Consider the following 22,157-nt stretch of genomic DNA (forward strand, 5'->3'; position numbering starts at 1 on the left):
GGAGTGATGTTGAGCATCTTTTCATGTGCCTGTTGGCCATCTGGACGTCTTCTTTAGAGAAGTGTCTATTCATGTTTTCTGCCCATTTCTTCACTAGAGTATTTGTTTTTCAGGTGTGGACTTTGGTGAGTTCTTTATAGTTTTTGGATCCTAGCCCTTTGTCTCATATATCATTTGCAAATATCTTTTCCCATTCTGTTGGTTGCCTTTTAGTTTTGTTTATTGTTTCCTTTGTAGTGCAGAAGCTTTATCTTCAGGAGGTCCCAATAGTTCATTTTTGCTTTTAATTCCCTTGCCTTTAGAGATGTGTCAAGTAAGAAATTGCTGCAGCTGAGGTCAGAGAGGTTTTTTCCTGCTTTCTCCTCTAGGGTTTTGATGGTTCCTGTCTCACATTCAGGTACTTTATCCATTTTGAGTTTATTTCTGTGAATGGTGAAGAAAGTGGTCTCGTTTCATTCTTCTGCATGTTGCTGTCCAGTTCTCCCAGCATCGTTTGTTAAAGAGACTGTCTTTTTTCCATTGGATATTCTTTCCTGCTTTGTCAAAAATTGGTTGGCCATACTTTTGTGGGTCCAATTCTGAAGTCTCTATTCTATTCCATTGGTCTATGTGTCTGTTTTTGTGCCAATACCATGCTGTCTTGATGATTACAGCTTTGTAGTAGAGGTTAAAGTCTGGGATTGTGATTCCTCCTGCTTTGGTCTTCTTCTTCAAAATTACTTTGGCTATTCGGGGTCTTTTGTGGTTCCACACAAATTTTAGGATTGCTTGTTCTAGCTTTGAGAAGAATGCTGGTGCAATGTTGATTGGGATTGCATTGAATGTGTAGATAGCTTTGGGTAGTATTGACATTTTAACAATATTTATTCTTCCAATCCATGAGCACGTGAATGGGATCAGTTTATTTATTTGTCTTTCTGTTGCTTCATTATTAGTGTATAAGAATGCAACTTATTTCTGTACATTAATTTTGTATCCTGTGATAAGTTTATTTTTGAAGGAGACAGAGACAGAGCACGAGCAGGGGAGGGGTAGAGAGGGAGACACAGAATATGAAGCAGGTTCCAGGCTCTGAGCTGTCAGCACAGAGCCCGATGAGGGGCTCAAATTCATGGACCCCAAGATCTTGACCCAAGCCAAAGTCGGATGCTTAACCTATTGAGCCACTCAGGCACCCTTACTTTGAGAGAGAGAGAGAGAGAGAGAGAGAGAGAGAGCACACTCAAGTGGGGGAGAGGCAGAGAGAGAAGGAGAGAATCCCAAGCAGGCTCCACACCATCAGTTTGGAGCCCAATGCAAGGCTGATCTCAGGAACTAAGACCGTGACCTGAGCAGAAATCAAGAGTCAGATACTTAACCAACTGAGCCACCCAGGAATCCTAATGTCATTATTTTTAAAATACTTTAATATTCAGAAACAGTAATGGGTCCCTTATGGTCTATAGTAACATAAAGTGTAACCAGCACTCAGATAAAGAAACAGAACATCCCAGAAGTCCCCCTATTATTCTCCAAGGGTGACTTCTAGCTGAACTTCTAATAGTAATAGTATAGATCGTTTTAGCTGTCCTTGTACTTAATATAAATGGAATTATGTACTATGTATTTCTTTTGTATCTGGTTTTTGTTTCTGTTTTCATTTTTTGCTTACCATTATGTTTGAGATTTATCCATATCATAATAAGTAGCAATAAATTGTGCATTCTCACTATTAGTATTTTATTGTGTGAATATAACCCAATTTAAATACACACAATTTATAATTTGTGAATGAATATATAACCTGTATAATTAACCCAATTAATGTAGGCTATGTTACTTATGCTTTTTCAATTTTTATTTCTTTGTTTGTTTGTTTGTATTCTCTTGATTTTCCCAGGTAATAATCATAGCATTTATAAATAATGATTTTATAGCCACCTTATATTTTTTATACATGCTATTTGTTTGTCTTTTATGGTTTTAATGTATATTTCATCTAGATAAATATTTAAAATAGTATGAATAGTAAACATTGTATTTTATTTTATTTCTATTTTAGAAAGAGAGAGCAAGCAGGGGAGGGGAAGAGGAAGAGGGAGAGACAGAATCCCAAGCAGGCTCCACGCTGTCAGCACAGAGCCTGATGCAGGGCTCGATCCTATGAACTAGGAGATTATGACCTGAGTCAAAATCAAGAATCAGACACTCAACTGACTGAGCCACCCAGGCACCCTAACAGTGAATATTTTAAACTTCCAAATTTCCATTCAGCCTCCAAAATGTTTATCAAAATCTTTTTATTACTAGCATATCTTCCCCAAGAAGGAAGAATTTCACAGCAGTTCCTGAGAAAAAAGATGGATGAAGCATTCAAGTGACTAAAGTAAGTCCATCAAGGCCAGAGCAGATGAGAGAAGAGAGAGGTGACAGTGAAATGAGGAGAAAAAGGTGGGAAGTGGCCATATCATCTGGATCACCCAAAGTGGGGACACAGAAGGAAAAGCTAAAAAATTGTGATGATCACAGCCCAGGGTCGCAGACCCACTGAGAGAGTGGGATTTAATTTTAAGATCATGCCTCCCACACCCACTCCTACCACCCCATCAACAGGGCTTCAGTATAAAAACAGTGAATTAAAGCTGATAGAACAGGGGCACCTGGGTGGCTCAGTTGGTTATGTGTCCGACTTCAGCTCAGGTCATGATCTTGCAGTTTGTGAGTTCGAGCGCCACGTCGGGCTCTGTGCTGACAGCTCAGAGCCTGGAGCCTGCTTCGGATTCTGTGTCCCCTTCTCTTTCTGCCCCACCCCTGCTTGTGCTCTGTCTCTCTCTTTCAAAAATGAATAAACATAAAAATAAATTTTTAAAAAGCTGAAAAAACAGCAAGATAGAAACTCTATTTAAGAAGGGCTTCCTAGGGAAACCCACCAACAACAGTGAGAACAGACAGGAACGTTAGAGGAAGCCAGCTCTATAACTTCAGCAAATATGAACACAGCCCAACTCGTAGACAGATGAATACAAAACCTCACCCGCAGCTCTAGCTATGTTAATTCCTAATATAAGATAGATCCCATCCAGCTTTCCACATCCACACAAGGTGTGCTAACAGGAAAGAAGAAGTCCAGTCTGGAGACACAGGGATGACCAGACTCAGATATGGCACAGAATTGGGGATTGTCAGACGTGTGTGTGTGTGTGTGTGTGTGTGTGTGTGTGTGTGTTGTATACACACATACGTAAAGAGATTTATTACAAGGGATTGGCTCAATTGTTTTGGAGCTGACAAGTCCCATGGCCCACAGTCAGCTGACTGGAGCCAGTGGAGTAGCTCCAATCTCTGAGGATGTGCCACCCAGGACCCAGCAGTTCCAGTCTGCAGGTCTCGACCTAAGAGAAAATACTTAAAGGAAGTTGGAGTTAAGGAGGGAGGAAGAGACAATGGGCATCCACTGCAATGGCGAAGGCATTGGTATGTGCAGGAGACAGGCAACTTGCAAACAAGGGAGGAGATCAGTAAAAAATCAGGCCCCTGGCACAAAATTTTCTGAAGAGTCTGCTGCTTCTTTCTAAGCCTCTGAGTTATCCTGGTTCAGGACAAAAATAATAACAATACTGATGTTCTTGTTTTTCCTGTTTCTATTACCAAAGCCACAAAGTGCAAACAGCACGTGTTCTGACTGAGAAGGGCTTGGCCCTGGGTGTTCTCACCCACTTCCTGTTCCCCACACAGCAGACTTTGGTCTTTCTTGAGCAAAGCTCAAGCAAAGCTTGAGCTGAGCTTTCTGATCCCATTTTACTGAAAACTATAAGCAATGTATTCTATATATTCATATGTCATGGACAGTTTCCTCTACCTCTTCCAGTCAAAGTCCCCAGAAGCCTGCAATGTGTTGTCCCTAAAAGGAGAAACAAAGAATTCACAAGACAGCACGGACCCAGGAGACAGAAAACATGACCATTCCTCTTCCTCTACGGCTGACAGAGTGGTAAGTCTGAGTGAGTGAGAGTGTGTGTTTGTGTGCGTGTGTGTGTGTTGTGTATGTATGTTTCTGTGTGTGTTGTATGTTTGTGTTTGTGTATGTGCTGTGTTTGGGAGTGTATGTGTATGGGTGGAGTGTGTGTGATGTGCTGATGTGTATGTTTATGTTGATGTGTATCGTGTGTTTGTGTGACTGTGTATGTTGTGTATTTGTTTGTGTGTGTTTGTGTGACTGTGTATGTTGTGTATTTGTTTCTGTGTGTATGTGGGTGTTTTATGTTTGTGTGTTTTGTGTGTGTGTTTATGTGTTTATGTATTTGTGAATATGTGTGTGGAGTTTTCTGATTGTATGTGTGCAGTGTTATGTGTGACACGTTTGTGTGTGTGTGTATGTTTGTATATAGGTGTATGCTGTGTTTATGAGTGTGTGTTTGCAAGTTTGTGAGTGTGTGTATGTTTGCAAGTGTGTGGGCGTGTGTTGTGTTTGTGAGTGTGGGTGTGTGCTGTTTGTGACTATGTGTGGTTGTATTTGAGTGTGTGTGTGTTTGTTGTGTTTGTGAGTCTGTGTGAATGTTTGTGAGTGTGGGTGTGTGTTTGCAAGTGTGTGGGTGTGTGTTGTGTTTGTGAGTGCACGTGTGTAGTGCGTGCAGTGTGCGTTTACAGTGGTACGAACCCATCCATGAATAAGAGTCAGAAGAACTCTGTTCCCTGCTCGAATTCACTGTTTAGCTCTGAGCAAGATGCTTTGGCGAGTTGACTCTCCTCCTGAGAAGCATTAAGTGGGGGGACATAGCTGCTTATGCTCTGTGCTGGAGACAAAACCTACCAAGTGCGGTGAGGCAGACGTGTGAGGTGCTGGACAGGCAGGGGCAAAGCAGCGAGGCCTGGGGCGCGGGCTTACTTGTTGGTGCAAGGCTGGGGCACACAGTACAAATTTTCTGCCTGTGCTCCTCACCCAGCTCACCTACCCGCCCTGCTCTTACCTTCCACTGAGCCTCCCCTTCTTTCTAAAGGAGTCACGAGATTTCACTGGTGAAGTACTGCCTCAGTTTCCACCAAGGATGTAAGGAAGCCAAGGACAAAGAGGTTGAGGGGTCTCCAGGTACAGAGATAGGAGCACTAATCTCCTTGTTCCAGAAGCCCTTTGGATAGGCAAATGCTGTGTCCCTGCTAGGGATAGCTGGGGACAGCTGTTCCCCTGACCTGGTCACTCTCTTTTCCTGAAGTCACATGACTTACTGGACTGTGACTGTTTTGAGCCTGGCCCTTCAGAGGTGACATTGTTAAGTAAAGCCAACAACCATACAGCACGGGCCACACTGACCTCCCGCTGGGCAGCTCCCAGGATATGGGCAGGACTGAAGTCATTTGCCAGGTTAACAGAGTACAATGGCCTTCTGAGGATGTTGTGGCAATGGGAAAACCATGCCTATCAGGGCCCCCTGTAGCTGGGTCTCCCCACACCCCACAGCCTTTGTCTGGCGACATTCATCTGACTGTGTCTCTGAGAGTCCTACATGTTCTGGAAAAACAGTCCTGGAGCCATGCAGTTTCCTCCCTGACTCCACAGAGAATATCAAGCATGACGGGCCCCTGACATAGGGAACTGTGTTAGTCCATGAGGCAGGATGCACTGAGCGAGGTTACATGCTCTCCTCAGAAGGATGCCAGAAGTTCCTGGATAGAGTGGCATGGCCCTTCCCACAGGGGAGGAGACCTCAGGGACATTTAGTTCAGGCCTAGCATTCACACTTATGGGGACAATAAGGCCCAGGCAGTGTGACCATCCACTGTGACCAACTGATGGCCATTGGAGATGAGCACTGCGGTCTCCTGGCTCCCAGCAGGACTCTGCCCCGCACCCTGATGGTCCCGTTCCTGTCCTCACAGCAGAACCTGGCCACCAACCTGTAAGCCTTCTGTAATTCTAACTTACTAACTGCCAAGCCTTCCCCAAAGATCAGGCCTGGACTACCCTTTTTGGCCCAAGATCCCTGCCCCCATCCCCCCAGCCAGTCCCTCGCCACGACTTCCTGCCCATGCCCTCCAGATACACTGTGGCCACACCAGTCTTCCCACTGCTCTCAGGACCCAGTATCAGACCTGCCTCTGCTCTCTGTTCTTTTCTCTCCTCACAGAACGGCTCTAGGACCCTGTCTCTCCAAATACTACCTGCCACCTCGGCTGTCAGGCCAGTTCACAGTTCACATTTCTCCATGAAGTCTCTTACACTGCCAATAGAGACCACAGTAGGGGTGGGGGGAGAGGAGAGAAAACAGGGTCTGCAAAGGAAGGAGACACCCCTCAGACGCCGTCCTCTCTCTCCTCATTCAGGCTGCTCCCCTCAAACCTAAGTTTCTGGCAAGAGAAAGGCAAAAGTCAGGTGCCTCTTAAAACTGTTGAAAAACCAATAAGACATATTATGGTTTTCTCTAGATAAAGAAGGAAGAATATGAAGAGATTGTCCAGGAGAATCCTGCAGGAGCACTGTGTCAGGATCCTAAACAAGACGTTATAGGAGGTAAACTACTTTCTAGCAGAAATGAGCTTGAGAGAGGTGTGGATGGGGATGTTTAATGACAGGTGGGGCACTGGGACAGGCAGCGGGGTCCATCCCTGTAGAGATTTGCCCACCTGGGCTGCCATCAAGGGGGCTTTGGGTTGGGGGGGGGTCTTCCTTTACTGCAGCCAAATAAGACGGAGAGGGCCCTGATGGGCACAGTGGGGGAAATGAAGGGAGACACAGTGCCAGCCGCCCCCTTTACTAAATCTCTGTGCCAGGCCCAAAGAAAGGGGTCTGTGCATTCTGGGCTTTCTTCCTCAGGTAGGATGTGCTGATAGTCGGTGTGACCAAACAGCTCACTGGAGCCTGAGGCTCTGCAGCCAACAGACCCCATGCAGGTGCTTGGCCGGATCAGATGGGAGAGCTCTCAGGGTCATACGGGTTGCAAAGCAGCATGTGAGCAGACAGGATGTACTTGGCTGCTGCCTCAGAACTGGGCTTGGCCTTCTGGAGGGGGTTCTCTCCAAAAGCTACTGCATCAGGGCCAGGCTTTTAACTTTCAAGGGCTCAACTTTGCCATCTACCTTGGGCAGACAGAATCTGGGAATGCTGGAAATCCATCCAATTTCCTGCCCAGAAGAAATTATTTGTGATTCATTATGTATTTTAACACAAACAGTTTTTTACTACATGAACTTCAATGGCCTGAGCCACTGGGAGAGAGCCTTATTAATAAACCACCAAAGCAAATTACCCGTAGAAGTGCTGATACCCGATTTACCTATTCTTTTTTTTTTTTAAATTTTTTTGATGACAGAGACAGAGCATGAATGGGGGAGGGTCAGAGAGAGGGAGACATAGAATCTGAAGCAGGCTCGAACTCACAGTGTGAGATCATGACCTGAGCCGAAGTCAGACACCCAGCTGACTGAACCACCCAGGGGCCGATTTACCTATTCTTGCAGCAATCAAGGTTAAATATTACTTGAAAAATCCTCTCCAGCGCTCAAGTGGTATATTTAAATTCCAGTGGTGTGCTCTGGTCCCAGTCGTGTGCAGAGACAGGGTTTGCTATCTTTGCCCAGCTTTTCATTGGCTGGGAGGGCAGAGGTGAATGTTCCATGCTTCCTTGAAACCCTCATCCATTCACTCAAATTCCTTTCAAGTCAGCTGGGGGAAGCTGGAGGGAGTCAAAGCCATTCAGTTGGAATTGGCTGCTGGGTCAGCCTGGCCTGGGTGGCAGGCAGCAGAAAAAACATGTCATTGCTGAAGAGATTCTGCGGAAGTCAGTGCCCATCCTCCCCTCAGGAGGCTCAGGGCTCTGCTGTTGAGACACATCACTATCTTCAATGGGGGAACAGACTTGGAAACCATTTATTAGCTGGCATTTCTCTGTGTGCTCTGGGTCTCAGATCTGACAGTTCAGAAGGGAATTAATTCCCTTCCTGGTGCTCAGCCCCAAGAATCCAAGAACCTTGACACTAGGTTTCTCGATATTAAACTGGCATCTCCAAGTCTCTCTCAGCTCATGGTTCTGGCATTCTGCTGGGCGAGAATGTCCAACCCAGACTTCAAGGCTGCTGAATAGGAATGTGGCTACAGGGTGATTCTGCACTTGGAGCCTGGGGGTGGGTTGAGATCGTCCCACACTCCCAACATTCTCTGTCGCAAAAGCTGAAGAAGGTGATGTGGTCAGATGCAAGAGGTCACGTGTTTCTTTTTCTTCCTGCTCTTACTGAGAAGGATCTCCAATCAGGGAGACTTAGGGAAGCCCAGGGTTCCATAGTCATACTGGGCTAATTCCCATCTGGGTGAGAACAGATGACCCTGATAAGAAATGTCAAAACCGAACCATAAAAATGTGGTATTCTAACACACCATCCAGCAATTCCCCTTCTGGGTGGATACCCAAAAGAACTGAGAGCCAGGGACTCAGACATTTGTACGCTGATGTTCACAGCAGCATTATTCACAATAGTAAAGGGTGGAAACAACCCAAATGTTCATATATGTTTATGAATAAACAAAATATGATACAAGCCTACAATGGGGTATGATCCAGCCTTAAAAAGGAGGGCAGTCCGGACACGTGCTACAACATGGGTGAATCTGAGGGCGTTATGCTGAATGAAAGAAGCCAGACACAAAAAAGCAAATCCTGCAATATTCCACTAGCATGTTCTACCTAGAATGGTCAGACTCCTAGACGCAGAAAGAACACTAGAGGTCACCAGGAATTAGTGCGGAGGGAGTAATGGGGAGTTGTGGTTTCATCAGGACAGTCTGGGATGATAAAAAAAATTCTTGAGGTGCACAGTGATGACTGCACATGATGTGAATGCACTGAGCGCCTCACCTCAAACTGGGTACAATGATGAATTTTGTTATATTCTATAATTTTTTACATTGTCTTTTTACCACACTTGTTAAAAAAGGTTTTAAAAAGGCTAGAAAGAACGTGAGCCTCCCCGCCCCCCTCCCCCCGCAGGTCTCCGGTGCAGAGGCGGGTCTTCTGCACCCCCCCCGCCGACGTCCTGCCCCGGGGAGCTCCCAGCCACGCAGCTCTAACCCCAGCTCCCTCTGCTTTGTTTCGGCGCTTCCAGGTCTGGGGAAGGCCCCACCGAGCCCCCAGAGACTGAGGCTCCTACTAGTGGGGAAAGCCGGCAGCGGGAAGAGCGCGACGGGAAACAGCATCCTGGGCAGGAAAGAGTTCCAGTCTAAACTCAGCGCTCAACCGGTGACCCGGGCCCTGCAGAGGGCCAGCCGCGACTGGGCCGGCCTGGAGCTCGAGGTGATCGACACCCCCGACATCCTGTCCCCGTGTGCCCCGCTGGAGGCCGTGTGCGAGGCGGTCGTCTTTTCCGCCCCCGGGCCGCACGCGGTGCTGCTGGTGATGCAGCTGGGCCGCTACACGGAGGAGGACCGGCAGGCGGTGCGGCGCCTCCAGGAGACCTTCGGGGTGGGCGTGCTGGCCCACACGGTGCTGGTGTTCACGCGCAAGGAGGACCTGGACGGGGGCTCCTTGGAGCAGTACGTGCGGGAGACCGACAACGAGCCCCTGGCCCGGCTGGACCGGCAGTGCTCACGGCGCCACTGCGCCTTCAACAACGCGACGGGCGGCGCGGAGCAGGAGGCGCAGCTGCGGGAGCTCCTGGCGCAGATCAACTGCATCCTGTGGGAGAACAACCACCGGCACTTCAGCAACCGCGCCTACCGCTACTGCCAGCGGAATGGTCTGCGCGGAGACGGCCAGGAGAAGCAGGTGCCCGTGGGGAGCGGCTCAGAGGAGGCGCCCGGCGCGGAGCCCTGGCGAGAGGGTCTGTGCCAGATCCAGAAGGAATCGGAGGAAGTTTACAGACGTCTGCTGAAGAGGGAGCCCATTTGAGCCTCGGCCGGGCCTCAGCCTCCGTGGCCAGCTGTCGGCCTCTCCGTGCCCGTGGGTCCTTGGCCATCCCAGTCTCCTGATCCGCGGGTGCGGTCCGGAGTGCCCAGCTCGAACCCCCCCGGGGGCCTTCATCACACCTTCCGGGGCGGTTGAATGGCTTCTACGCTGTAGGGAGCAGCATGCCAGGTGGAGCGGAGAACTCTGCAGTGCGCGGGCGTCTTTCTGGAGGGCTGTTGCTGCGCATGGAGAAGAGAGCAGAATGGGGTCTGGCTCTGGCCATCTAGCTGCATAAGGAGATAGGTGCGCCTCAGGTGCACCTCAGCTTCTTTGAGGTTCTAGATGCTTCTGGAGAGTCTGACCAACTGATGGAAGCAGAATTGGAGCAGACTGGAGCAACATACCCGCCCCTAGTCTCTTTTCCTTCCTTCAAGCTGTGTGACAGAGGGTCTCCAGTTACCTTCATCTGGGAGGGGTGAGAAGTGCTGGAGGGCAGTCAGAGATCAGAGGACACAGCGTCAGGTCTGTTTGGTTTAGTCCAATAACCATTGGACTCTACATAAGTCTCTACAACCAGATGCCCGCGGACTACATCTTGCAGTGTGGAGGCCGGGACACCTCTCTAACCCAGACCTAATGGACCTCTAAGAAAGTTTGAGCGTTTCTTTTGCCAGAATATTCAGAAAAGTGTCTCAGGGCCCAACAAAACTTATTTGGGGGTGCATACTTAAGTCTTTGTGCCAGAACCATTTATTAGATATGCCATCAATTTCCCACTGAACTGAAGCACGTTGATCATATGATACGTTTTCATATTCTGTAAGATCTATGTCAGGATTTTCAATTCTGTTCTTGTCTCCTACCGTTCTTCCTTTCTTATGAATAAAATATTGATTTCATTTCAGAGGCTTTGCGTATAATATGTCAGTCTACATTTTTATATTTCCTTTGTTATTCTCAGGCATCCATTCTTCAGGGTGAAAGCTAAAATCATTTGCATTTCCATTAGAAGATTAATTTCTTTAAGTGATCTTGTTTTAACTGTCAGCTTTGTTAATTTCATAACAGAAAATACATTGACCAAATGACAGCCTCATTCACTGAGTCTAAATGGCAAGTTACTCAAAACACGTTATCCAGTAAAAATCCTTGAAAAAAGAAAAATAAAATAATAAAATAAATAAAAATCCTAAAGAAATTTGTTTTAATTACATCAAATACAGTGGGTTTTTTCTCCTTTATGATTAAAAATCAGCGGTGATAAGTCCCACAAGATTTCAGGAGAAGGGATAGATGGGGCACTATCGCTCCCTCAGCCTCAGACAATGGGGGAAGACGTGTGTGGATATGTTCTGGAAACTCCACAGTCTGTGAACCAGTAAGAAAAAAAGTGATGTGGGTGGAGGTGGGGGTGGGCTGAAGACAGAGTGTTGTCTTGGCCGAGTCTGTGAAATCGCCAGCTTCAGAATTTGTGCCTTTCTAAAAACATCTCTACACTGAACAAAGCATGAAAAATGGGGATGTGGACAACTAGAAGATCTCAGTGCACACTAGGTTGTTTCCTCCCCCGCTGGGTCCAAGCATCTGTTAAAAGTATCAGGGGTTGTTTCCAGCTCCCAACACTCCTGTAATAACACTGAAAAACTATGTAGAAAATACAAAATAATAATAATCATACAACAGTTGCTTGAAGGCACTGGGGAGTGACCAAATGCAGGCAGACACTACAGGGAACTGTAATCCCCAAACTGTCTAGAAGAAATTTTTTGTCTGGAAGCCTGAAAGAATTGGTCACAGTACTGATGGCAGCAAAGATGGAACCTGAGGTTCCAGTTCACCAAGCATTCCATGGCGATACTGAAAGGGTCATGTTTCTGGAGTAAAAACCACATCAGGGCAAAGAGATTTGCTCTAAAAGAAGACCAAGCTCATGGGCATTGAGGAGGGCAACTTTTGGGATGAGCACTGGGTGTTGTATGGAAACCAATTTGACAATAAATTTCATATTAAAAAAATAAAAATAAAAATAAGATAAAATAAAAGAAGACCAAGCTCAAAGTAGTCCCTTCCTAGGAATGTGTAAAACCAAGCCTTCTCAAAGCCAAAGTGATCCACCAGTAATTTTTAAAAAATGTTTATTTATTTATTTTGAGAGACAGAGATAGAGCACAAGCAGGGGAGGAGCAGAGAGAGAGGGAGACACAGAATCCGAAACAGGCTCCAGGCTCCAAGATGTCAGCACAGAGCCCGACGCGGGGCTCAAACTCACAAACTGTGAGATCATGACCTGACCCGAAGCCAGACGCTCAACCAACTGAGCCACCCAGGTGCCCCGATCCACCAGTAATTTAAGTGCCTGCTACGACAAAGTCAATATTCTTCAGGAGATAGTAATATCTTGAGTCTCTACAATGTATTATCTACAATATCTTATAAATTATTAAAAATTCTTGTTTTCTAACATAAGGATAGGAAGTTATAAAATTTCCCTCTACACATGTGTATCTACATCTCACAAATTTGTGTATATTCCGTTTTCACTATCAGTTTAAAATATTTTCTATATTCTTTGTGATGTTTTTTCTCACTCATGGGTTATTTAGACGTATGTGTTTGAGTTCCAAATATTTGAGTATTTTCTAGAAATTTCAGTGTTCAGTATGGTAAGCATTAGTCATGTGTGGCTATTGAGCACTTGAAATGTAGCTGGTGTACCTGAGAAAAGGAAGTTTGAATTTTAATTTAGTTATAATTAGCTTTAATTTAAATTTAAAAGCTGAAGCAGTATAAAATATTTTACCATGAAACACAGCTTTGTTGTTTAGGTGGAAATAAATTTCTCTTGAATATTGTATTACATATTATTGCTGTTTTGCAATGCAAATGTGGGACGTATGCATTGTTTCTAGTGTCAGCCATAAACCTGTCACCGAGCTATAGTCCTGTCAATAGATTGATTCTGTTTGAGTAATCTTCTTTCACTGAGGCAATACTTGTGTTTGAATACTGGATGTAGACAGTACGAATCACAGTAATGCCTACCTACATTATAGGTGGTAATTAAATTTAAATACTGATTATTTTATTCATAATATAATTAAATTAATTTTTGGTTTAAAAATCAATATGGACAAATTTTTAACTTTGAAATGAATGCATAATACTGATACAGGATGAATGGAGATCACCAGGTGAACTCCATGACAAGAACAGAGAAAGAGAAAGAGACCAGACCAACATATGTTACAAAATTCATGATGAGCAGCAATTGCACTTTGTTGTAGTACAACAAAGCCAGAAACAAAGTGGTTAGAGACGTTTTCAGGATACACATAGGAATTTTGATGAAACATTTCCTCTCAACAATCAAAAACAAAATGGACAAAACTAGTAACTGAGCCAGAATCAAATGCCCAACAAAACAATTCTAAATAATTTTTAACAGGATCTGAGCTTTTAACTTGGGCCACTTTAAAGCAGCTTTGATTATTGCACAAAAAAGAAAAATGCTTTAGTTTGAGAGATGGTTAAAGAAATTACTATTTTGGCTACGGTAAGTTTTGTTGGAAAATTTTAGGAAAAGCCTAAGATTTTTAAAGTATCAAAATATGAAAGACTTTCCATTAAGGCACCAAACAATTGCCCATGGAAGAGAAGACCTTTTTGAGGAACCTCTATAATTGTTTTCCAGAGTGGCTGCACCAGTTTGCATTCCCACCAACGGTGCAAGAGAGTTCCCCTTTCTCCACATCCTTACAAATATCTGTTGCTTTCTGACTTGTTAATTTTAGTCGTTCTCACAGGTATGAGGTGGTATCTCATGGTGGTTTTGATTTGTATTTCCCATATGATGATGAGTGATGCTGAGCATCTTTTCAAGTGTCTGTTATCCATCTGTATTTCTTCTTTGGAAAAATGTCTGTTCATGTCTTCTATTTCTTTATCTTAAAACGTTATTTTTATCTTATCTTTATCTTTAAACATTAAAAATAAGGCAAAAACCTCTTTGACCTTGGTGGCAGCAACTTCTTACTCAACATGTCTCCAGAAGCAAGGAAAACAAAAGCATAAATGAACTATTGGGACCTCATCAAGATAAACCGTCTGCACAGCAAAAGAAACAATCAGCAAAACTAAAAGGCAACCAATGGAATGGGAGAAGATATTTGCAAATGACATCTCAGATAAAGGGTTAATATCCAAAATCTATAAAGAACTTATCAAACTCAACACCCAAAAAATCAAATAATCCAGTGAAGAAATGGGCAAAAGACATGAATAGACACTTTTTAAAAGAAGACATCCAGATGGCTAACAGACATATGAAAAAAAAATGCTCAACAGCATTCATCATCAGGAAATACAAATCAAAACCACAATGAGATACCACCTCACACCAGTCACCATGGAAAATTAACAACGCAGGCAATGACAGATGTTGGCAAAGATGCAGAGCAAAAGGAACCCTTTGACACTACTGGTGGGAATGAAAACTGGTGCAGCCACTCTGGAAAACAGTATGGAAGTTCCTAAAAAAATTAAAAATAAAACTACCCTATGGCCCAGCAATTGCACTACTAGGTATTTATCCAAAGGATACAGGTGTGCTGTTTCAAAGGGGCACAAGCACCCTAATGTTTATAGTAGTGCTATTGATAATAGCTAAAGTATGAAAAGAGCCCAAATGCCTATCAATAGATGAATGGATAAAGAAGATGTGGTATATTGTCACAGACTTTGAGTCTGGAGTTCTCTTTTGTCCAGCAAGAGAGCTGATGCAGAATTGAATATGAGAGAGGCTAATGTCCAGGATGAGACAAGAGACCTGAGTAAGGGTCCTTGCTCTGTATTTATTAGGATCAGAAGGCTTACAAACGTTATGGACATGCAGAAAGAGACAATAAAATAGTGATCATTAATTCATGTGTGTGAGAGAAAGGGGGTTTCAAAAGTATGCAGTGTTAGGGGTTTGGGTCAATATAAAACAAAATCCCAGTGTCAAGCATAGGGCTGTTTACTGCAGGCACCAGACACCGTGTCTGTTTATCTTAACCTTTCTAGCGGCTAAGTCAGATAGAGCATGCTACCTCAGGGTTAACAAGACATTTTTCTCGCTGATTAGCTCTGGGCGCTTTTGTCCTATAAAGGCTTTCCGCTTTACATTTTGTTTACTTAATGATAAATCCTGGGGCTTTTGCCCTGCTGTGGCAGCTTTCCACCTCTAGCTGTTCTTGGACGCTTTCATCCTGTGGAAGCAGCTTCTACTCTATGCTTCATTCTACGCTGATTGCTTTCACCCCGTGGTGGCTTTCTGCTCAGAGAATAGTTAAACTTATTCCCCATTATATATATAAAATGGAATATTGCTTGGAATCAAAAAGAATGAAATATTGCCATTTGAAACAACATGGATGGAACTAGAGTGTATTATGCTAAACAAAATTAGTCAATCAGAGAAAGACAAATATCATATGACTTCACTCCTATGTGGAATTTAAGATACAAAACAGATGAACATAACGGAAGGGAAGCAAAAATAATGTAAAAACAGGGATGGAGACCAAATATAAGAGACTCTTAAATATAGAGAACAAACTGAGGGTTGCTGGAGGGTTATGAGTGGGAAGATGGGCTAAATGGGTAACGGGCATTAAGGAGGACACTTGTTGGGATGAGCGCTGGGTGTTATATGTAGGGAATGAATCACTGGCTTCATTATTATTATTATTGCACTATATGCTAACTAACTTGGATGTAAATTTAAACAAACAAACATTAAAAGTAGAACTACTGTATGATCCAGCAATTGCACTACCAGGTATTAACCAAGGATACAAAAATACAGATTTGAAGGAGCACATGCACCCTGATGTTTATAGCAGCACTATCAACAATAGCCAACTATGGAAAGAGCCCAAATGTCCACCGACTGATGAATGGATAAAGAAGATGTGGTGTATATATGTACAAGGGAATAATACTCAGCGATCAAAATGAATGACATTTTGCCATTTGCAACGACATGGGTGGAGTTAGAGTGTATTATGCTAAGCAGAAAAAGTCAATCAAAGAAAGACAAATACCATGTGATTTCACTCACATGTGGGATTTAAGAAACAAAACAGATGAACATATGAGAAGGAAAAAAGAGACGAGGAAGCAAACCACAAAGACTCTAAACTGTAAAGAACAAACTGAGGGTTGATGGAAGGAGGTGGGTGGGGGATGGGCTAGGTGGTAATGGGTAATAAGGAGGGCACTTATGATGAGCACTTGGTGTTATATGTAAGTGATGAATCACTAAATTTGATACCTGAAGCCAATTTTACCATATATGTTAAATAACTAGAATTTAAATAAAAGCTTAAAAAGAAAAAAAGACAAGATCTTTTTAATAATATCAAAGATTAATTGATATAAAATTTGAAAACTTTCAAGTATTTTTCTTTAGAACCATACGAGAAGTATGATATAAGACACTGGCCAAATAACATTTTTAGTGTGTCTTAAAATATTCCCAAATCTATGAAGAGATGTTGTAAATTCAAGGCACACAATTAAATTAGAGGTATGGGGATTTCAAAATCATTTGAGCCTGTCCGATGAGAATTTTAATAGATATTTGGCACCAATCTTTCACAATGGAGATCCCTGCGTAAGACTCCAGCTTCAATCTCATACTGTATGCCCCAGAATTACTGAATCATGCTCTTTCCCAGTGCTGGATCCTGACTTTATTTTGCTTTGATTGTTTCCAGAAACATATCAGCTCCCACCACTTAAACAAAGTATTTGATTACGAAAACATAATCTAGGTACCAAAAGTAAAATGTAGGGACACCTGGATGGCTCAGTCAGTTACGCATCTGACTCTTGATCTCAGCTCAGAGCTTGATCTCACGATTGTGAGTTCAAGCCCCATGTTAGGTTCTGCATTGGGCGTGAAGCCTGCTTGAAAGAAAGAAAGAAAGAAAGAAACAAAGGGAGGAAGGGAGGGAAGGAGGGAGGGAGGGAAGAAGGAAGGAAGGAAGGAAGGAAGGAAGGAAGGAAGGAAGGAAGGAAGGACTTTTAATCTAGGAAATGAGAGAGTTGCCCAAGCATGGGAAGGCTGGGAATGCAGGGGTTTGAGAAGCTAACTGGGGCTCTGAAACCAGCAGTTCTCATGGCCATCAGTGATGAAGCATAAAACCTGTGTGTTTGCAAAAGTTTCCAGAGAATGGTACTCCATCCCGTACATGTTCCAAATCACGAGAGAGCGTCTTGCATTAGTGAACTTTAACCTGGACCTACAGGAGAAGGGATGATATGGAATGTCATTCTAGGTTCCTTCCCTGTGATGCCGAGAAGGGACCTTGAGGGACAGTGAGTGTTGTCACGGTGACAACAGGGGATTTGGCACAGCTGAATAATTCATAGGTAAGGATTCACCTTATATCTGTTCTTATGGAAACATTCCCTATCTCATCCAAGAAATCAAATAAGACTAGTACCTATTTAATGCTGGGTGTGCCTGGGACAAAGTACTAATTTATTATCTCGTATTTTAGTCACTTGTGTCTTAGGATGTTGACAGTTACTACCACAGTAGTGGGTGGCAGAAAACTCTTCCCTGTTCAATGTTGTGCACCAAATTCCTGGCATACATGAGGCATCTGTAAATGTTTCTTCACCCTACTCCTTGGAGATTTAGTGAAACTTGGCTCAGGATACATTTCCATAGCCTAGAGAGGCCAAAAGCCTTCATGCTCTTTCTGGGAATTTTCTGAGCTCACTTCTTTAGGCTTTCCTCTACTTTCTCAATCATATGCATTGTCCCATTTCACCCCATTTGATGTAGTTCTTCAGCTCTTTAACTGGTTTCCACAATAACAACATATATTAACCATTTTTTTAAGTTTACGTACTTATTTCGAGAGAGAGAGTGAGAGAGGGGCAGAGAGAGAGGGAGAGACAGAATTCCAAGCAGGATCACAAAACCTTGATCATCACCTAAGCCAAATGAACCCAGGAGTCAGATGCTTAACCAACTGAGCCACAGAGGTTCCCCATTAGCATTTTTATGAAAGTCACAGGGAGGGGTCCCACAAGCAGCAACAACATTACTGCACCAAGAGCTGACTCTCCTCTCTCTGGCTCAGAGGAGGAAATGCCAATCCCTCCAACTCCACCACCCAGGAAGTAGAAACTCTGCTGTGAGTCCTTCATAAATGATCTCCTCATGAAAGGCAGAGTGATTGATCTGTTTCAGAATGTGAGAATGTTAGGACAGTCTGACGTCCAGTAGACCACTTTTTCCTATTATATTTTATTTTTCAAAAACAGGAAGCAGATGGTACTTTCTCCCTTTTACCTGCTGGGACCAGATGTGACCCACACTTTTGGATACTTATTCCATTCTGTATGCACACCAAAGAAATTATTTCTGGCAGGTCCCAACTGAGTCTCCTTCTCAGACAGTAAATCTGGTTGTCAGATAGTCCCAGGATGTACGACTAGCTCTGTTCCATTCAGGGAGAAGAATAAAGTCTTCTAACTTTGGACTCCAGTTCCTGCTCTGGTCTCCACTTCGTCTTTACTAGGGAGTCCTAGACTTTTGATAGAATTCTGGTATTTTGCCTTATTTGATTTAGTTCTTTGCATGTACACTTGAGAATCTTGGAAAGGAGTCTTCAGTACTCTGAATCCAGCTGGTAACATTTTCCCTTTCAATCACAGGATTATTTGCTCCTGGGCAGTCACTCTGAAGGGATAGTCCCAGACAAGCAGCATCCACAACACCTGTGAGTTTGCTGAGAATGCAGATTCTCAGGCTCCACTGAGAGCTTACTGAATCAGAAACTTTGTACTTTAACAAGCCTTCCCACTGGCTCTGATGCATGCTAATGCTTCAGAAAATATAGAGAATGTGTGAAATGAAGAAGCATTAAGAATTGTATGAAAATTTGGTTGGGAGATTGTCAAGGGAATTCACCTTGAGGGTGAGAATGACATAGCTGTGCAGCAAGGTGTAGAGAAAATTCACCCAAGGGACACATAGCACATGTTGCTTGTCATCTGCGTGTTATCCACCTGGCCTTTGTTCCTTACTAACAAAACTACAGTTGTGTTGATAAAAGTGATGTATCATGTGAAATACTAAATCACACAGTGTTTCTTGCAGCTGTGGTAACCACATGATCAAGAGATAGAAGCCAAAGTCCTGGGGATTTCTGGGCTTGCTTTGCTTTTGTAATACAATTCCTTTTTGTTTCTTTCTTTTAAGTTTATTTTGAGACAGAGAGAGAGAGAGCAGAGGAGTGGGAGAGAAAGAGGGAGAGAGAAAACCTCAAGCAGGCTTTGCACAGTCAGCCCAGAGCCCAAATCTGGGCTTGATCTCAGGAACCATGAGATCATGACCTAAGCCAAAATCAAGAGTTGGGCACTTAACTGACTGAACCACCCAGGAGTCCCTGCCTTCCTTATTGTTTCTATCTTCTTTCCATCTGTAAGGCAGAGGTGAAGCAGTCATCTTGCTTCTTTGAGACAAAAGTCACTTGCAAAAAATGGCGGAGCAGGTAAGGAGACAAAAATCAAGTTATCAAGTTCTTTGGAGAGTTTCATCACCAACTTTTGTATAAAATTTGAACCTTTTGTTTGTTAAGCCACTTTAGTGATGTTTCCCTTACGTGCAGCCCAACATACTCCAGCTGGTATTCCAGGACTGAATGAGAATCACTGCCAGATCAGCCACACTGAGAAACAGGGGACGCCATTCAACAGGTAGAGGATGGGATCCCATCCTTCTCAACAAACCCCCATGTTACATAGGCACTCCCACTGAAGGAATGTGATGGCAGGGTGGTGGGGGGCATGACTCTCAAAGTCACTTAAATAGACTGAACTCTGTCTAAAGGTTCTCTTTGACAGATCACATTGGACTTCTTTAAACAACATGAAACATTTCATTATGGTTTTTCTCTGGAAGTAATGGGTAAGACCGAGGAAAGACTAGAAAAATTAAGGTTTTTACATTTTCTCTCTATATTAAATGTAGTCTATGTTTAATTTTGCTATGTAGGCTGTTCCCATGTACTCCACACTGCTCCACAAGAAGCAATTGACTTAAGGTCTTAGGGGATTAATTTCCATAAGCTTGCTCACAGTATTTTTCCTACAAAGCAACTATTATATCAAAAGGAATTAAAAATAGAATTAAAATTTCCCTATCTCAGTGTCCTTTCTCACAAATGTCTATCAGAGATATAATGCTTAAGAAAATGTGCATACCACGGAGCACAGGAACTATTTTTATTGACGAAAAAGTTACAGAAAATATGAGCATATAGGACTTAAAATGCCCTAATAATAGATTTTAATACACCATTCTCAGTACAAAACAAACCAAGTAGGGGAGCCTGGGTGGCTCAGTTGGTTAAGCATCTGACTTTGGCTCAGGTCATGGTCTCACAGCTTGAGTTTGAGCCCTTTATTGGGCTATGTGCTGACAGCTCAGAGCCTGGAGTCCGTTTCAGATTCTGCGTCTCCCTCTCTCTCTGCCCCTCTCCTGCTCACATTTGGTCTCTCTCTCTCAAAAATGAATAAGTACTAAAAAAAAATAAAAACAAAAAACAAGCCGAGTAGCCAAAAAAGAAAAAAAAATAATAAGAGCTAGAAGAGTAAACAACATAATGAAGAAATTAGATCTCATGGATATATTGAGAATTTACTCTCTTCTCTATAATAGCAGAGAATACACTCTTTTTGCAGGCACTCATAGAACATTCACAAAACTTGATCATTACCAAACCTCAGTGAGTTCCATAAAGTAGAAGTATTGCAAACAACAGTGCAATAAAACCAGAAATCACTTTTGAAAGGTAATCTGGAAATTAACTTTTAGGAAAAAAGTTTTGTGGAAAAAAATTATAAACTAACACTTTAGAATTTCTTAAAGATGATGATCATGAAAACACTAAATAGCAACAGCTATAGGATTCATTTAAAGAAATGAGGGGAGGGGCGCGTGGGTGACTCAGTTAGTTGAGGGTCCGACTTTGGCTCAGGTCATGATCTCACTGTTCAAGGCCCTCATAGGGCTCTCTTCTGTCAGCGCAGAGCCCAGTTTTGATCCCTCCTCTCTCTGTACCTCCCCCACTTACACTGTCTCTATCTCTCTCAAAAATAAACAAACATTGGGGCACCTAGGTGGCTCCGTTGGTTCAGTGTCGTACTCTTGGTTTCAGCTTAGGTGATGATGTTACAGTTTTGGAACCAGCTCCGATCTGACAGTGGAGCCTACTTGGGATTCTCCCTCTCTCTCTACCCCTCCCCCGTTCATACTGTCTCTATCTCTCTCAATATAAATAAGTAAACTTTAAAATAAATGAATAAATAAATAAACATTTTTGAAAATAAAGAAATGAGGGGAGAAAATTCATTGCACCCAAGACTTCTCCAATAAGAATAAAAGAATGAAAAATAATAAATTCAATTCCCACCTCCAAAAATACCTGTGAAAACTAAAAGGAAGTAAACCAAAGGAAAGTATGAAAATAATAAAGATAAAAACAAAAATTAATGTAGTAGGGAGGAAAACACACTAGGCCTAATTAACAAATTAAAATTCAGGCTTGTCAGAAAAAATTAAACTACTAATTATTTTTTTTGAGAAGAAAAGGGGAAAGGACCACAAATAAAATTTTCAATATGATAAGAGGTTATGGCCATTGAATTAGAAGAAATTTTTTTAATTTAATATGAAATTTATTGTCAAGTTGGTTTCCATACAACACCCAGTGCTCATCCCAAAAGGTGCCCTCCTCAATACCCATCACCCACCCTCCCCCCCTCCCAGCCCCATCAACCCTCAGTTTGTTCTCAGTTTTGAAGAGTCTCTTATGCTTTGACTCTCTCCCACTCTAACCTCTTTTTTTTCCTTCCCCTCCCCCATGGGTTTCTGTTAAGTTTCTCAGGATCCACATAAGAGTGAAAACATATGGTATCTGTCTTTCTCTGTATGGCTTATTTCACTTAGCATCACACTCTCCAGTTCCATACACGTTGCTACAAAAGGCCATATTTCATTCTTTCTCATTGCCAGGTAGTATTCCATTGTATATATAAACCACAATTTCTTTATCCATTCATCAGTTGATGGACATTTAGGCTCTTTCCATAATTAGGCTATTGTTGAGAGTGCTGCTATAAATATTGGGGTACAAGTGCCCCTATGCATCAGCACTCCTGTATCCCTTAGAAGAAATTTTTAAAATTTAAGACTTCTGTACAAATAAATATGAAGACCTAGATGAAATGGATAATTTCCTAGGG

At 43.0% G+C, this 22,157-nt stretch overlaps 1 protein-coding gene across 1 annotated transcript; it reads left to right on the forward strand.

Annotated features, from left to right (window-relative positions):
- Positions 1 to 3,683: 3,683 nt before the first annotated feature.
- On the forward strand, positions 3,684 to 10,752 carry GIMAP6 (GTPase, IMAP family member 6). Its single transcript, XM_058723851.1, has 3 exons — positions 3,684 to 3,970; positions 6,400 to 6,484; positions 9,070 to 10,752. Exons 1-3 carry the CDS (start codon positions 3,797 to 3,799, stop codon positions 9,849 to 9,851), a joined length of 1,041 nt encoding a protein of 346 aa, XP_058579834.1. The 5' UTR covers positions 3,684 to 3,796; the 3' UTR covers positions 9,852 to 10,752.
- The last annotated feature ends 11,405 nt before the right edge of the window (positions 10,753 to 22,157 follow it).

The sequence above is a fragment of the Neofelis nebulosa genome, chromosome 4, assembly GCF_028018385.1.
Source record: "Neofelis nebulosa isolate mNeoNeb1 chromosome 4, mNeoNeb1.pri, whole genome shotgun sequence".
Lineage (NCBI taxonomy): Eukaryota > Metazoa > Chordata > Mammalia > Carnivora > Felidae > Neofelis > Neofelis nebulosa.